This window comes from Halyomorpha halys, unplaced genomic scaffold, assembly GCF_000696795.3.
Source record: "Halyomorpha halys isolate HHAL.00 unplaced genomic scaffold, Hhal_1.1 Scaffold47.1, whole genome shotgun sequence".
Classification (NCBI taxonomy): Eukaryota; Metazoa; Arthropoda; class Insecta; order Hemiptera; family Pentatomidae; genus Halyomorpha; species Halyomorpha halys.
In genome coordinates this window covers 536,323-555,716 of record NW_027114806.1, presented here as the reverse complement: position 1 = coordinate 555,716, position 19,394 = coordinate 536,323, and the positions used below count along the sequence as shown (strand labels likewise).

Here is a 19,394-nt window from a genome sequence, read left to right as displayed (position 1 = left end):
AAATAATATATACATATTAAGGAATTGTATGAATTAAGGAGGAAAACAGGAAAAATAGGTATTTCCGATTCGAACGCGAAAAAATATTGGCATAATCTTCCTTGATTACATGGTTTCGTTATATTTTGTACTGATGTATTCTTGGCAGGGACAAAAGTTATTTTAACATCGAGAAATAAATATATACATATATTTAAATTTAAACATTGCAATTTCACACGTAATCATATCTGTAAGTAACAAAACAATACAAATATTTATTTCGTTTTAAATTCCAGTAGCTAAGTAAATAACCAACAAATTACAACAACTAAATAACTAACGGATAATTTATTTATAACTCAATTATATGCGGTTTATATTATCAATAATATATTATTTTATTAAGGGATTGGTGAATTACTAACTAATTCTATTTATCTAAATCACTCGCAGCAAATTATATCAATATTTTAAATTTTATTTGATTGATAGCAGGACGAACGAATACTTCCGGATCTCACTTTAGTAAGTGATAAATTATTTGGTATTGGTTTACACATTTAACTAATAATCTTCATATTTTTACGGTTTCAGCTGAGTTAATATTGTAAATTAAATTATGCCCAATTCACTGTCAGATATGAGTGAAATTGCTTAAAATCTTGTTAAATAATCAAAATACATGTTGTAATATATTAATTATTATATTTGTTATTTTTCATAATATATTAACAATAAAATGAGAATTTAATTTATGTATCTATAAATTCCCCCTCAACTATATTTTCACATATATGTAAAACGTAAAATTCACATATGTAAAAAATTACGTGTTACATATAAATGTTATAATACTTATAAATAATTATTAAGTGGTTAGAATATAGAGTAAACATAGTATAATTGTCAAGCTATCTAGATATACATATTAGATTTTCAGCGAAATTATTTCAAACAAAAATAATATTTTTTTACTCAGTCAGTAAATGATATTAAGTTATCCAGTTAGAATCAGAATAGAGGCATTCTGGGATAATTTAATTAGAAGCGCGCGCGGATTCCCGCTTAAATTGACCTAGTAACAACTAGAGAGAGATAATCATTTCCAAAAAAAATAGTCCTTAGAAAATTCGCACTTACTTCTTAAACAAACTTTTAAAAATATAAATTATTTATGGCTTATCAGAGCTACTTGATTTTTAATTTTTCATTTAATTTATATATATTTTTTAAAACTATTAATCAGATCGGGGATTAAATACTGTGGAAAAAAAAGCATACGCTCACTTCAAATTAAAATAATTTTATATAACATCTTTTCAAAGAAAACAAATATATATTGAATTTGATGAAAGGAAACAAAATTACTTTTGTAAAGTACATAAATATATTAACAACTGATAGAAAACTCCTATTATATATTTTACACCATTAGTTGTTCGATAGACTACTGTTTGACCTTAAAAAATATATCAACACCTTAATATGACATCAAATAATCGTTTAGGACAAAATGTTTTTTACCCATTGCAAATCGATTCTGAAGTCTCAAGGTTCTTTTAACATTATTTATTTTCGTGTTGATTTTATGCTCACCAGACATTTATGAGGTTCTCTTGCTCAAATAAAATCTGTGTAATCCTGATTGTATTTTTATATTCTGCTATATACTAATTAATTGCTCTCTTTATAGGTTCCTGATTCACTATTCTTATTCTGAATCTTGTTAAATGGCTATAGTTAGATATTTTTGAAATCTTTATTTAACTTTTTTGCATTATACTAAAGAAAATATTCAATAGACTAAAAATAATATATATTTGATTAGATAATCATTTAATAATTGAACTAACAATAAATATTTTTAATATAATTCTTTAATTGATTGATTGATTTCGATTTGATCGTAGAAAATTTAAATAAATGAAACATTTAATAACAAAACTTTGTTTTTAAACTGAAATCAATGAAAACGCAATACTTTTGTAGTTCAGTCAAATAACTGAATCATGTTTTCTTTTCATTTAATATTCTGGAGGTACTGCCACTATTTTGACAAGGATTCAGGGGTTTTTTTAATATTAAAAACCATAGGATAATATGTAAAACATTATCAAAACCATAGGATAATACGTAAAACATTGTCAGAAAGATGATAAAATTAAAAAGTTTCAATTAATGAATTATTGAAATTTATCGTTTATTAAAAACTTATAAAGAGAGGATGGATATCATAGCTGATATATAATAATATTGTTTTTTTTATTTTCTTATTAAGTGTTAATTTTCAATAAATGATAGATGGTGGTACTGTACTTCAGGAAAAATAAAATGAGAAGGAAAAAAAGATTAAGTAATCCCATAAAACTATGGTGTTCTTTTTTTTTTTCACCTGAGTATACATAAAACACTACCAGACCCAATCACAATCTTAAAGAATAACGACTACTATTTCTAAATTTAATGAATATTAATTTACGAAAATGTTACAATTCTATATACTGAATTAAAATTACCTTAAATAAATTAACAAAATTAATGTCATTGCAAGCTTGTAGAATTAAAAATGAGAGTACATATTCCCTAGTTGAATCTTAAACAATTAAATTTTAGGGTGTTATGGGTGATCATAAATACAAAATATTTTAATTTAATGTGTAAAAAAAAAGTTATAGTATGTACAATTTTTATGCTGTTAATTAATTATTGTAAAAATAAGAATTATTTCTCCTACCGTTTGCGTTAAGATGTTACCCCATAATCCCAGCCGGACCTTGGTGTACTTCTTCATAAGCACCCTCCATACGACGTAGGCCATCCTGAAGGTACTGCATTAACAAAACTACACTAAGAAAATATCAAAAACAACACTGAACAGTTAACCGAGGATAATGAAACGTCGCGAGTTGAACACTGACTGAAGCGGAAATCGTCTATTGGTCAGCGCTACCTACTGGCGGCAGGGATAAACAGCTAGCTCAACATTAAATCCTTATAATAATATTTAATTAGTTAATCGCTCATTTAACAATTGACTTATATTAATTTCAAAATAAAATGTACATATATCTTAAAACTTTTTAATTACCAACACATTATTTTATAAATATAAAATAGCCTATATAATTACTAATTTTATTCGTTTAATCAAGTCGAGAAATCTAAAAAAAAATATTTCAACAAAACCAGTTTTTTTCACATATTTCCAAAATAAATACTTTCTATAAAGTAGGTTTCCAGGTGACTGGTATCTATCTATCTATCTACAAGTTCTGAACTGTGGACTATCAAGCAAATCCTGATAGTATGACAACAAATGTCAGTTTACACGATAATAGTTATTGTGACAACTTTCACTATCACTAGTAATGTCAATATCACCAACATCCTATAAATTCATCTTAAGTACAAATTGAATATCTTCTAATTAAACAGGGGATAAGTGATAAAGTAACTAATAGGTTAATTTGGTGCATGTGATCTGTTTAAAATTTTTTTTTATTATCATTGGTACTGAGCTCATATCTGAGAAATGTGAAGGGTGGGTGTCGGAGTGAATTGGGAATCGAATGTAAGAATCGACTCCCGTGAAAAAATATTACTCTCCAGCTAAACAAAGGGAATAATTACTATTGGAATATTGTCGATTGACTGTAGATAATTATTTAAAAAAAGATGATCCAGTTACGGTCAACATAAATCAAATAGTAAATAAACTATTTATTATGAGTTCATGTTCCAGGACCTTCACCAGGGCAAAAAAGTATACAAACAATTAAAATTAAGTAATTGAGTAATAGGACCAGATAACATGAAATGAAAATATATTGTGATGTCATTAAAAATTATGTAAAATATGCAAAAATTTATATAAATATTAACAAAGTATATTTTCACATATTTTACTTCATATCTCACCACTCCATTGTTTATTTTTATTTCATGATATCTTATTCTCTTACTCTGTTACTTACTTTTAGTTGTTTGTATTAGTTTTAGCCCTAATGAATAATAATAATAATATAATAAATAGTTTATTTACTATGTGATTTATTTTGACCACAACTGGACCATCTTTCTTTTATTTGAAATAATTATTACAACTCGCTTTGAGTTGATTCCTTATTCAGGATAGTGAAGAAGTGGGAATAGCGGATGTCTTAATTTTTTAAATAGTGTTTGCACTAAGTTGTTATTTTTTATTATGTTGACTAGTTAATTACAATATGAAGTACAGAAGATGAGAACATTATGTGTCCCTGGCATCGAAGGAAAGGCGTAAGTATTCTATGAACATAGTCAAAACAAGGAATGTGGTCTATTTTTTATTGTGGAAGTAAGATGTTTACATAAATCATTGAATAATTTTATTTTGCTTTGGAACAATTGACGAAGAAAGTAAATGAGGATTGAAACCGGTTGTCAAAAATCTGTAGTGTATTTTTATTAAAATTTAATACATGAATTTTTATAGTTAATTTTTGTATTAGTTTTTAATTTTGCTAAAGGAAAAAAAAATTTTGTCTTAAGAACCATAAGCTTTTGGAAATTTTGTTATTTATTCTATAAAAATTTCTTTAAATAAAACAAAAATCTAAAATGAAATAAGATAAAAAGATTTAAATCAAAGAATCATTTAAAAGAACCAGTTAGACACATGGACTGGTACATTAGGAATTATTACAGTTAAAGGAATCTTTCTTCCTATCTAAGATGTGAGATTGTTGCATTATTGATATTAAGGTAAGAACATTTCTTTTTCATGACATATTGGTTTTAGTTATTTTAAAAAAGCCAAATATGTATCATATGATATATAGTTTAACCATTACTGTTATTTCTTGACATCGATATATTGTTATACTATGTGTGTCTCAATGTTTTGGTGAATATACACAGTAGTTTTTGAGTCCGGTGTTTTAAATTTTTCTTTTTACCTTCACTAGAACTGTTAAATGCTTAGTTGAATAACAGTGATAATGTCTGTTGGTTGTAGAATCACAGGAAGGTGATGAAACAGAGTAAATGGATTTACATTTAATAGTAGTCTTACCTCATCCTGTCAATTGAAATTTGTTACTGTAAGGAAGACAATTTCAATAAGTGGAGAAAATATCTGTATCTAGAAATAATAATTTCTTATTATATTCGTTTAACTTTACTGATTCCAAAATTTACTTCTCTTTCTCCCCCCCCCCTACCATGTACATTTTTTTAGCAAAATAGTTTTTAAAAAACATAGAAATCAAACAAACCAACATTATTTTATTACAATGAACTACTAAGCACTTCCGAACAGTATTTTTTTTAATATTTTAACTTTCTGAGACTGACAAAAATATTTTTAGAAAATTCATCAAATCAAGTTTTCCCATGTACTGTAGTTTCAAGTTTTAGTTAGTGTGAAGGAATCAATATGGGTTGGTTAAGGGTTCTAAAGAGATAAATGCCTACCAACTAACTTAAACATACACTCTCACATGACATTCCTTTCAATCAAGTTTCATAAGTCTAGATCCTTTATATACCCCAATAACCAGCCGAGGAAACTATAATTTTTCTCGGTTTTAATAATCACTGTACTTTAGAAAAATTCCTCAATAAAATCTGTATATGTAATTATGAATGCATATGTAAATCATAAAACATCATGAAGTTATATAGGTTGATAATTGTTGTCTAATTTTTATAAAAATTAATTAAGAATCTGTACAATGGTCAAACTCTTTAAAAAGTCAACTAACATAAGAAAGAAAAGAGTGTATAAGTTTTCAAGGGTTTCATTTATATTTTGGAAATAAATAAATATAAAAATTTATCAAATGTTAGATGTATATTTGACAAGTGGAAGAGTTATAAAAGGAGATCAGTCAACACACAATCAATAGGTAAATTAAGTATTATTTAGAATTATTTTAGGATATTTAATTTCAAATTTTAATATATTGGTATTTAAATTGTTATTGATCCATTTTAAACTTATCGACACTTATATGTATAAAATTAACAACAAGATAGGGCAGGATCTTGAAAAAATTCGTGTAGTGAAATACATATGAGGTGACAAATGTTACATTTTAAATAAAAATAAGATTTATTTTCCAATGTCTTGTTTAACTTAAATAATTTAAGGCTGTAAAAACTAAGATTATTGTTACCAGTCCCCACAACTAATTCCAACTCTAGTCATATAACTAAATTTATCTCTCCTGAAACTTTCATTTTATCTATATCTTCCAACAGTTAATTTCTACCTTAAAACTGTTGCATTGCTCCCAAAACTTCCTTTCTAAACTTATATGTAGATTCCAAATATCCTTCCTCATCTTCCCCCACTTTGACTATGGCTCTTTGGTGTATGGAGGTCTTTTGGCAGATCCCAGAGACAAACTGAGGATTATTATAAACTGAATCTCAAACCTCAAAGTAGGGTGGTAAGTGAATTATGAAACTCAAAGTATGGTAGTAAGTGAAAGTTGTGCGATGTGTTCACGAGATTTTTTTCTTTACGATTAAGTTCTCTTGCTCTGTTTTCTTCTTTTTTTTTAAGTTTATACATTGATTTAATATTCTTAATTTTTTGTTTCCATATTTCTTCACTTTGTATAAACATAATGATTTACTTAAGAATAATTTTTTTCTATTCTATTTTATTCTAAAAAGAAAATATGGTTTTCACACCTGATTACTAATTATTAAATAAATCTTCCAAATATTTAATAAATCTTATTAAAAAATATCTCTGTATCTTGATACAGTGAAAATCTTGATTTTAGCACTGAAAGGACAGCCACAAAAGTGGCAAATTGATGGGCTCCATTACCCAGTACAATACTTCTTGATTTCCTGAACCTTGAAAAATTCCTACTCCTCATTTCCTTCATCTCTCCCTGTATATCAACCCTCTATTGCCGTTGGGAGTTGCTGGTGTTGCTCAGGTATATTGGTTAGAATTACTAGAGTTGACAGGTTCTCTGGTTGCAAGATGACCATATCTTTTCTCTTTAAAATAATAAGGGTGCAGAATACCATTATTGGGAATGTCAGTAGCTGAAACCTTCATTACATGAACGAGATGAACAAGAGGTAATTAGAAATACAGGGAATTCCCAAATTCTCGGTTCTACTTGTTATACACTCTTTTTATATAATTGTTGGAATTTTAATTATAAATTTACCACAACTGCAATACCTTTAAGTCTTTTGTTGTTGTATACCTCTCTTTTTACCATATCAGTAATATCCTGTCATATTAAGTCCCAATCCCTTTCTGATCAATTTGATGAATGACAAGTGTAGATCCCTTAGAGGACCCCTTTCCAGATGAAGCTATGTTTCACTTCCGCCGTCACATAGTCTATTCAGTAACAGCTCAGAATGTTAGCTATCTTTTGTCTAGCCAATATAGTTCAGCTTCTAAGTCGCTTTATTTATTTATTATTACACACCTTTATTTAACTTTTTATATTGCAAAGCCTTATACCACTATTACTGGGGTAATAGTTATGATCTCAGAACTATTCTCTGCTAACCTGTCAACATTCTCATTACCAGGAATACCACAGTGACTGAGGACCCATTCAATATTGACTTTATTGTGGCATGAGAGCTTGTTAAGTATGGTATAACAGTCTTCAACAATGTGTATCAGGGTTGTTATTCTAACTTCCTTTTATTCATCTTCAAAGAGCTTCAGTTGATCCTCCGATCTTAATTCATTTTGGTTTAGATGATCAAACCACTTACCACCATTTAGATTTTCAATGAGTGTTTTGGATAAGCACCACATTTCAAGCAAGTAGAGGATTGCAGATTTGAAATTGTGTTATAAGAGAGACTCTTAACAAAAACTAATATACTTCCCTCCAGTCCTATATAAGATCCTGGATCATTTGCTAGTGAATAACCTCGGATCAATTCATAGGTCTGTGAGTCCATCGATAGAAGTTCAGCTCCACCCCTTGCAAGGACACTAGAGATGCACTACTGAGAGAGTGTGGGGATGTGGAGGAGAGGGAAGGGAAATATGACCTTTGATCCTGTTTGTCATATCATCTGTGTTCGACAGCATTTGGTGGTCCTGCATATTCCAGCAGATGCAGGAGTTCACCATACTCTCCCCCTCTGCCGCAACCTATATTGTCTTATAGATAGTTTACTCTAGTTACAGAAACGTTAAGATCAGAAGGTAACTACTATGAGGTTGAGTGGAGAATTGTAATAGTTTGCCCACATATGTTGGTCCTAGGTCTGGCCCTATGGAAATTTGATGAGTTTTTAGGGGAGATGGAAGACAGAGAGATCCTTGCTTACGTGGACGACCTGGCTATCATTCTAGTTGAGGATAGCAGAGCTAGAGTGAAGAAGCAAATGGGAGATGTGCTAGTTTTGTTGGAAGTAGTGAGTAAGGAGAAAGTGGAGCTAAGCAGCAACCAAGACTTAAGCCATACTTGTAAGAGGCTCATCTTATCACCCTGGATAGGTCTTGGGTATCCTCCTGCACGCCTGAAATCTTGGGTAGAAAAAAAACAAGAGACTGGGCACCATACAGAAACCTGAGGATCATAAAGATTTAGGAGGATGATGTTGCATGAAGTGATGGTGTAGGTGGCCAGGATGATGCCCTTGAACTTCATCCTGCAGGAGGATGTTTTTAAATATGAAGTGAAAAGACAGGGGCTGGAAGCGCTACCAGAGTTATTCCAAAAGAGGTTCAGTGAAATCCTGAACCTATGAAAGAATATATTGTTGCAGGATTTGAAAGAGTATTGGAATGGACAAAAAGTGGCGAACCACAAGGGCACTAGGGAAAAGTTCTTTCCCATCTTCAAGTCAAGATTGAAGGTTAGATGTGCTAGGCTCTTCCAGACTATTAGGTATTACAGAGCCATGGAAAGGACATTGACCCCCTAAGTCCCTGAAACAGCAGAACATGAAGTGGTGGATTGCACTGCCATTGCCCTTGTTAATATCCTTAGAACTTGCTCTCTGGTTATATGTGGTTGGTTGAATAAATCTACCATACCAAATTTTCTTATCCAGCTAACCTAACTTAAACTTACTTTACCTAAACTGCACATCACCTCCTAAATTAGTGCCTGGACTAATAAAAAGACAGTTGGTGACCCCGATATGATCTCATTCCAGTTGTGACCCTTATAGGATCGAGCAATTAAGAAGACAGGAGAAGCAGAGGAACATAAGGTATACAATATTATGATGATCTCATTCCAGTTGTGACCCTTATAGGAGTGAGAAATTGAGAAGCAGAGGAACCTAAGGTATACAATATTATGGTATTCTAGCCTAATCCTCCATGGATGTACCTCTATTAATATCTATTATACCTTGGATGACCTGTGTCACAGATTCTACTATTTTAGAAGAACAACCAAACTATGTTTTGCCACTTGTGAAGCTGTCTTCTCAACTTCCAAGGTCACACAAATTTCAACTACTTATTTCTAATAGTTATAACGACATGCTGGTTTGTTTTTAAGACCTCATCACTGATCCACTTAAACAAACATGTGTAAACTTTAATGAAGTACAGCTCTTGTAATTCTATGGAGGGTCAGAGACAAACCAAAAAACTGCTTTAAGACATCCCACCTGGTGATGTCTGAATGGACCAACTGAATGATGTAATGAATGAATGAATGTAGAAACTCACTACAAAAACGGTACATGCAGAATTAATTCATACATAGGGGTTGACAAAATTTGCCTGACCAGCTTCATACCATCCAGACTACAACAGAACATACAGATGTGGAGAAATTCACTACAATCACAGATAAAGTAATAGTGTTCATACCCACAGAAACCATCGTGTGACGCTTGTTCAGAAAGCCTTCAAGAACTCTGTCAGGATATGGACTGAATTTTGGACTCCAAATACTGCGGCCGAAGTCATCTAGGTGCATGCTCAAGATCTAAATCTCAGTGCAACATCATCTCCAACAGGCACATTGGTCTTTATCCAGGTAGGTTTTTTTTTATTTTTTAGTGAGGGTTGGTGGAAATCTTCGATCGTGGAAAAGACACGGATAGGCCCGTACCTATTCGTGTGTGGGATTTTTACCCACACCGCCCTACACCTGTTCATTCCTCTCTACAGGACCGCTGCTAGGCATTACTTCATGGAGGGAAATGGCTGAGTGCCGTCTCGCTTTCTTCACATGGTTTTCATGTTTCCATGCTAGTAACGTCTTCTAGCCCTCTCTTCCTCTCTCAACCTCTTGAGAACGACTGTGGTGAATCTCTTCACTGCTGGATTGAGAGTAGCATATAGGTCACCACGTTTTCTGGTGTGATGCTTCCTCCACACACTCTCAAATTCACTTTTTGTCGCAAAGCTAATACAAGTGAAAAACACATGCTCCGCGGTTTCCTCGACAATCTGACATCCAGGCCATTCTGCGGTGTTGTCCAGTTAGAAATAGTACTAGTAGGCTCTAAAGCATCCATGTCCGGTCAACAATTGGGTTACGTAAAAATCCACCTCACCATGCTGGCGGCCATACCACTTGCTCACATCGGGTATTAACCTGCGAGTCCTCCTTCTGGAATCTGCAGCCTCCCAACGTTGCTGCCGCTTGTCAATGGTTATTTTTCGCTCTTCCTCTCTGAAACATGTGTCGTCCACAGTGCCTGCTTCTTTCTTCAACAAGAAGTTCCACAGGTGACATTCAGGCTATCACGCACACCACTTCATAGGAAACACTTTGAAAAGCACTAATTGTCCTTAAAGAAACCCTGCAGTACACTGAAACCAATTTTCTCCTGTATGATTTGGTAACCATCGCTTCTTTCCAAATCGGGGCTGCATATAACATAATGGAGGGAACAACAGTAGCAAGGAGCCTTCGGCTACTTTCTCTGGGACCTCCCACGTTTGGCATAAGGCGTGACAAAAAGGATGCTACTTTAGCAGATTTGGCGCTGATATACTCCGTGTGAACATTAAAGCGGAGGCGTGCATCAATAGTGACTCCTAGGTGTTTTAAGCAAGACAGGGAACGAATTTTGTGTCTACCAACCGTGACAGTGATGGACTCAGTCTGCTTCCTGCTAGTTACTAGGAGAACCTCAGTCATGTGATCTGCAAGTTGTAGGCCTACCGAAGACAGCCAACCTTGGACTGTAGCAACAGCCTGGTTTGCAGTGAGTGTAACTTCTTCCAAGTGCTTCACTGCCACTACAACTGCAACGTCATCTGCGAATCCCACAACTGTGGTTCCCTCCGGCATTTTCAATTTGAAGATTGCATCATACATGACGTTCCACAGAAGAAGCCCTAATGCCAAGCCTTGTGGGACACCACCAGTCACCTTGTATCTCCTTTGGCCAATAAAATAAAACAGAACTCTATCTTTGAAGTTTGTGTGTGTGTGTGTGTGTGTGTGTGTGTGTCTCTGTCTGTCTGTGTATTTATGTGTTATACCCTGAATGGACAAGTTTAATTCAAAAATCTAACTTATATTTAGATAGATTTTAAAAATTTGTATTTTATATAATCTCATTTTTCTTAAAATTTAAGTGTATAATACAGTATTATAAATCAACATGCAATAGTTTTAATTGAATAGTAAGCAAAAATGAGATTTAATATAAATACAAATCTTTAGATCCATTTATAGCTAGATTTTTTAGTTATGTTATATTTATAAATGTATAAATCGTTGACCATATAATTTAAAATATAAAGAAGATGGTCAGGGTTGTGGTCAAAAAGGATTAAATAGTTTTCAACTATTTATTGTCCGATGTTTTGCCCCACTTTGCTATTCAGGACAATAGGTTGAACAACTTCTTGTTTAAACTATTATCTTGAACAGCCCTGATGAAGCCCTGCAAAGTGGCGTAAAACATCGGACAATAAATTGTTGAAACTATTTTGTTCCTTTTTCATCACAACCCTGACCATCTTCTTCATATATTATATTTAAGTCATATTATAATGTTGGCATATCACATGTGAGATTTATTATTATTTTTTTATTTTCATGGAATGGCCTTAAAAACCATGCGAATATCATTATTTTCACTTCCTTTCATACTCCCCTTCTCCCCTTTTTCTTCAGTCTACGAGACACCCATTCTCGCATCTCTCTCTCTCTCTCTCTCTCTCCAAGGACCTTGATTTTATTTATGTTTTAACAATTTTTATTTGTTTTTTTATTATTTATTATGAAAAAAATACTTAAAGCATAGAAAACTATGTCAAAGAAGAAGACTTCATAGAAGAGGAAATAGCAGATGCTATACGTGACCTACAAATGCATAAAGGAACTGGTATTGAGGGCATCACTACCGAAATAATGAAGAAAATGGGAACTAAAGGAAAGGAAATATTCCAACACTTACATTCAGGAACAGCAGAAGATATCTCCAATTCAACCTTAGAATCCTACTAGAAGAACTGTATCTGTTAAACATGGAAATTAACAGAAGCAAAACTAAAGTAACAAGAATAGGAAAATGTAAAGAAAGAGGAAACCAAATAATATGACTAATAAGGAGCTGGATAATGTTAAATATTTCAAGTACCTGGGGGTCCACCTTTATGAAATGACTGGATAGATGGAAAAGTCTGAGAAAAAAATAAAATATTCTTCACTCAAAGCTTGTTTTATAGGAAGGAAAGAAGTTATGGATAAGGTAAAAAAATTAGTATATAAGACTACATTTATCCCCCTACAGTCCTATGCAAGTGAGTTCTGGACTACTACCTCAAGACATAAAAACCAAGTGCAAGCACTGGAAATGAGGTATCTGAGGAGGATAGAAGAGTAAACACAAAAGGGACAAGGTCAGGAATACTACTATTAAGAAGTAACCTGGGAGTGATCATATTATGGAAGATAATAGACTACAGTGGTTTGGCAATGTAAAAAGAATGCAAGGGAAGAAATGTTAAAATATTGTATGAAACGAGAGTCTATGGAAGATAGATAAGAGGATATATATATTTTAAATAACTACAGAAATAAATGAAAAATTCTATGTTAATAATTCAGAACTACCCTCACATTTATTCCTAGACTAAATTTCTGAGTTGTCTAATTGACATACTAGGAAGGTGAGTGCAAATATTGCAATTTCCTCTTTTTATTAATTTTTTTTTGTAGGATCAGTTTAAATGAAGAAAAATATATTGAGATTTTTTGTCAAAAACAACTTACAGGAATCCACTTCTGAAGACGACAGTGACAATGATTATGACAGCCGAATTCCATTTCAATACTGGGACAATCGGACCTTCACAGGATACTTCATCTATCCACACGAAATTTCAAGGATAGAAAGTTTAAGTGATTCATTTCTACAAATTTAGAAAAGAAGACTCTGATGCATACAAGAAAAAAAATCACAAAGAGAAGAAATTGATAAGACTACTGGGTTACCCAGATCCTAAAAATATATGGAGGCTTCCAAGGAATGGTGAAAACTTTCAGAAAGGATATTGATCCTCAGTGCTCAGCCCGTAAAGTCTCTGAAACAGCGGGACAGAAGAAAACTACCACTTCCTCAGGGAGTTTATCCACGGGTGAAAGGTGGTAGACCTTGTTGCATGGCACTGGTTAGCCACTAGGAGGAACTCCTGGGACACACCTAAGCCTCTGTAAAAGTGGATATCCAAATAGAGAAATCACTGAGGGTCGAACATGATCACAACCAAATGGCTTCTTGCTCAACTGTTGGTCCAGAAACTATACTTACCAAGTACTGAACCTAAGAACTTATCCAACTAGTCTTACTAAACCAGAGATACACTGATTATTTACACTGGAAATACACTAAAGCGACCAAAAATCCAATCATCGTCTATCAGAATACCTGGATCCTGGACTAAGGATGCTGAAGAGCTGCCCTTTCTGCTGGTCATCTTTAGAAAACCTTCCAGCTGCTACCTCAGCAAACAATTGAAGAGAATATTGCATTGAAAGTAAGAAATTGATTAAATATGTATAAAAAAGGATAACTCCTCAAGAATTGAAAGAGATTAAAAACAACTTAAGCAGGAAAAAAGCACCAGGGTACGACTTGGTAACTGTATAAATAACAACTACCAGGCAAAGCTCTAGAAAAATTATTACCTTTTATAAATGTGGCCTTCAGACTGAAGTATGTGACAATCCTAGAAAGTAGTGGAGGTTATGCGGTATCTAAAGCCCATTAAAGTACAAAATGTTATACAGACCAATTGCATTGTTGCTAGTGATCTCTAAATGATTTCAAAAGATTGAAGCCACTATTGGAGGAGAGAGATCTTCTGGATCACCAGTTCGGATTCAGGAAAAGCACTCTACCATTGAGTATGTGCATAGTATCGAGAAGCCAAACAGAGAAGAAAGACTGTGACTACATTTGCTTTATTGGCAGTAGTTGATGTCAAAGAAACTATAAAAGAACTCCAGAGCTCAATTAGGGAAGCATATGACTGGACAAAATACTGGAGAATCAAACTAAAAGAAGGCAAATCTGTAAAATAAACTTTACAAATAGAGAAAACATAACAGAAATGACACCGGATACAAGGCTCAATTGGAAAGAACATTTAATAAAGGAATTAGAAACAACAATCTGCAATGAGATCTTCAAGTTAGCCTTATCAGCAAAGAGGTTATAGAATATGCAAATAAACATGACAGAAAAATACATATTCACGTTTATTCTGATATGTAGTGCTTTGTTGAGAAAGCCCCCCAACAAATAAGATGGCCTAAAAAAGAAAGCCTTGTGATCTAGTAACAAAACTAAATTACAGATCGAGAGCGATAAACACACTGAATTGGAAGTGCAGCCAATGGGCACTCTATTCCACTACTGAGACATTTGTACAAAAGAAGAGCAACTTGTTGGGCCAGTTCAATTGTTGCATAACAAGGTGGTTTTCATGTATTTGAGTCCCACACTATCTGAAAACTTAGTGCTTCTTTTATCTGTTGAGATTTAAACCTTGTATAAAAAAACTTTTTAGCTTTGTTTTTTTGTTTCTTTCTAGTACAAGATTTTTCATTTTAATTAATATAGTGTTAGTTTTATTATATCTGCTAGGCAAATTTATTTTTAACCAATCTTTTTATTTTATTCATTATTTAATTTAATGATATATGTTGGCAATTAAGTTGGTCAGCTGATTGCTAATGTGGTGAAACTTCATCAATGTATTATGTTGTAATAATTTATCATTTAGCATAATTTGAAGGAATGTTTACACTAGAAAGCCTTTCCATTGACAGAATGACTTATTCCTTAAAATCAGTCTTCGTATTTTCACTATAGATTTATTCTACTATTTAAGACTGAATAAATGGTTAAAAGCAGAATATGAATTTTAGTAAACTTATATTTTCATACTTATGCTGAAGAAGAAGGTAAGATTTTAGAAATGAGAAATAACCAAAATACTTTTAGAAAATTGTTTATGTCGGAGTTAGAATTTCTAACTCCGACTTAAAAAATTTTCTATAAGTATTTTTGTTATTTCTTTTGAATCTTTTCACTGACAGAATTTCTGTCAATGAAAAGATTCAATTAAAGGGGAAAAAATCAGGTATTTCACCCCAACTTTTTATTACTAAAATCTTAACTATGTATAACTACTAGTCAAAATTGATGGGCAGATTCCATAGAGGAGTAGAATGGACTGTGGATGGTCTGTCTGAAGAGCACTACTCTGACAAAGTTCTTCCTCACTCTCCATGCGAGGTTGAAGGCTAAGTTGGTCCTTCCAAACTACTGGGCCTCACAGATCCTAATAGAACATGGATGGTTCCGGGGAAAGCTGCAGAGCTTCAGAAAGTATATCGACCCCCGGTATCCTACCTGTGGAGTCTCTGAAATAGCAAAACATTAGTGTTTGATTGCACTGACACTGAAGGACACTAAGCAGGTTGTTGAAAAAGACTGAGATCTTCGCTCTCAACAAGTTGGAGTACCCCCATCTGATAGAAGAGAATTATCTCTTCTTCAAGGAGTTCATCTACAGGTGAAAGGAGGTGGGGGGTCTGACACACTTTACGTAGAGAATGGCTTGACTGCTCGGCATGGGCAAGCCACTGGAAGAAGAGGAAGCCGACATAGACTAAGGGCCAGAGGGCTGGCGAACTGGAGGAAGCACCCGTACAGATGTAGTGCGGAATGGATGCAGAGGACAAGGTGCAGCTCCATCTGTAGGGTGTTCAATCGAGTGCTGGGCTGCACCACATTAACGTGTATGTTTTACAATTTTTATGTTCCTATCTAATAGATCCCCCCCCCATATCAAGCTAATTGAATGTACTGTAAAGTAGTTTATGAAGTTAATCTTTGTAGGATTAGTAAATTTCATGATATTTGCTGAAATAAATTTACAATATTTCAATACCTAGTTGTTTAGACAAAACTTTTGGTTTATAAATAACTATATCTCAGAATCTATAAGACATACAGACATTTCATATTGCTCATATTAAAGTTATTTTAATTGACTATAAAATGGTTTATGATGTTAATCTTCGTAGTAGTAGTTTTCATATTTGCCAAAACAAATTCCCAAAAGATTGATTTCTAGATGCTCTGACTACTACGCCAACAAATAAACATCAGAAACTAATTAAGCACATTAAACTAGCTTTAATATGAGTAATAAATATCTGTATGTCTAACGGTTCTGTGCATAATTTTTCATAAACCAAGGTTTTGTCTAAACAACTAGAAATTAAAATAGTGTAAATTTATTTTAGCAAATATCATAAAATCTACTCTGCTGCTCCTATGAAGTGATAAACTAATTTAGTGCATTAAGCTAGATTTAAATGATCTGTACGTGAAATGGTTCCTGAGTTATAGTTTTCCCTGAATAAATTCATTAAACATTGATTTTTCAGTAAATTTTTCATTTAATAAGTTTCTTTTCAAAAAAGTATATCTTGGAAACTATTGAACATAAATATCTCTTTTTAAGGTTTGTATTTTAGCAAATTTATTTCTCTTTACATTATTTTCTATTTGGTTCTTATTGCTATAGGTAGTTTTAAAGAAATGGAGTCCTGTATGATAAATTAATTTTTTTAAAAATGTTTTGCAACAATTGCCTTTTTTATTCCGCCAAACTATACTTGGATTCAGACTCATCAATTTTGACTAGTAACTATACATATTTCTCAGTAAAGTAATAAAAAATTGGGGTGAAATAATTGACTTTTGTCACCTCTGGAACTTGAAATGGTGTAAAAGGTTAATGAACATTTTAACATGATCAATTTTTTTTTTTTACGTTTTGCAATAACCACCTCTTTCATTCTCCTTAACTATACTTGGACTAAGACTCATCAATTTTGACTAGTAGCTATACATATTTTTCATTAGAGTAATAGAAAAGTGGGGTGAAGTAACTGACTTTTATCACCTCTGGAACTTGAAATGGTATAAGGTTAAGAACACTGGAAAATAAAGATGGACATAATAAGAATAAAATGTACACTTTTAATAATAAATAACAAAAAAAAAACTAATCACATCATTCATTATGAAGTATAATTGTAAATGTTTCATACAAATAAATTTTCATAAAATAAATACAACAGACAAATAAAATACCCTTTAGTGCATTTTAAAAAAATAATTGCAACTAAAGAAACAAAATCAGCTTTTTTATATTACAACTTAATTTTTTTAAAAATAATAAAAACATTGGTTTGATTGAAAACTTTTTTTTCTGTACCTTAACTAACTAGAATGTCACAGCAATAGTCACCTGTACACATATATACAAATCTAAAAACAGATGGCAAGAAACATCTAAAAGAAATTTTTTTTAATAACAAAATGATAACAGATATCACATTGCTAATTCAATAATATGTTCCTTTTTAGTAAAATTAAAATTATTGAACTACCAGAGTAGTATAAATAAAACAGAGGCATTTATAAAAAGATATTTATTTGTAAATATAAAAAATGAACTTGGATTACTATCGGTTAAAGAGTCACCAAGTTCTAGTTAAAGAAGTTCCCATAGCAACAAAGAGTTATATCTCGTAGAACTGTGATATCGTTAAAAAAGTGTTTTGCCAAGAAATTGAATTAAAACACCTTATATTTGTACAGATGTTAGTTACTTACAATTAACTTCACTATAAACTTAACAATTACAAGGTGAAAAATTTGTTTAACTATAGATCATAATAAAACAGTTTTGTTACATATGTATACACTATACATAAACGTACATTGATATAATATTTTACATCTAAAAAAAAATCAAATAATTATCTATTTATAATGGAGAAATATACAAAGTGTTTCTATAACCCAGTACTGAATTGTCAAGAAAATTAAACGTTTTCTGACAAGTCGTTAAAACTAATTTATACTTCCTTCGTTCTCATTTGTTACTTGTACATTTAACATAAAATTCTGAAGCTAAAACATTTTGGAATGAAAGTCTCAATGAAATTTTCATTTTTATCTTTAGTTTCTTTACCAAGTTCTGTCCTTAATTATCTTTGGTGAGTTTTCAATAGCTTGCACGTTTACGATGGCGAAAAACCATATGCAAAGCTCTGAAAGACTAGAACTCTGAGCCGATCATCGATGCTTTGGAATTCTTTCCAACAACTGAACGGTTTTTAGTTAAAATATACAATACCTGATGCAGGTACTCTAAAGCTACAGTCTTGTAATTTTCCTAAAAAAAAAAAAAAAAATATATATCTATATATTATATGTAGATTAAATAAAACAAAATTAAAAAATCAACCTGATAATCAGATAGTCCATATTTTCTAAGTTAATTAATCACATAGTTTCATTAAATATAGACTTGAAGGGTACTTAGGAAAAATGATCAGAATCACATTTTTTTTATTATTTAATAAGATAGGCCAACATATTTTTATCTCTTTCATAGCATTGCATATCTATTTATTTTTAATACAAAGGATTCTGTTCATTCGATCAAATGAATGAATTGCTGTATAGAAAGCTTTTATTAAACCCCAAAAGAATTCAAATTTCAAAAAAATAGGCTTTGGACACTTTATTACCTTTCATTTAATTTCTGAAATATAAAAAAAGAATTTTAAGTGATTTTTAACATCTGTTTTTTAATTTCCTAAAATATCATTGCATTCTAAAATAAAATATGTTCAAAATAAGTAGTATTCTAAAGCTTTAAGTAAAAAAAAAAGTTTTAAGAAATTGTGTTAAAGATTCTTTTAAGTAATAAATAAAAAATAAAATAAAATAAAAAAGGGAAAAAAAAAGGCTGATATTGTAGCTAGAAGGAAAAAGGTAAACAATTATTATTATTTTTGTCTATGAAATAATGTAGCAATACACAAAGAAAGCATTTTTTTGTTATAAAATCTGAATAATTTTTTGTTATAAAGCCTGAGGGCCAAAGTCCTTTTAAAGTCTCC

The 19,394-nt window shown here is 31.7% G+C and overlaps 2 protein-coding genes across 3 annotated transcripts in view; both read right to left on the bottom strand.

Moving 5' to 3' along the window:
- Positions 1–2,893, bottom strand: part of LOC106689696 (puratrophin-1) — an 898,854-nt gene extending 895,961 nt beyond the window's left edge. The window contains exon 1 of the mRNA XM_067051911.1: positions 2,717–2,893. Within this exon, the coding sequence (XP_066908012.1) occupies positions 2,717–2,800 (84 nt within the window). The 5' untranslated portion in view covers positions 2,801–2,893. The remainder of the gene's footprint in view (positions 1–2,716) is intronic.
- Positions 2,894–17,443: 14,550 nt separating this feature from the next.
- LOC106689778 (transcriptional repressor CTCFL) overlaps positions 17,444–19,394 on the bottom strand; it is a 23,608-nt gene continuing 21,657 nt past the window's right edge. For both annotated transcript variants that reach the window (XM_014434954.3, XM_014434962.2), the window contains exon 17: positions 17,444–18,661. The gene's annotated coding sequence lies outside the window, so the exon portion shown is untranslated. The remainder of the gene's footprint in view (positions 18,662–19,394) is intronic.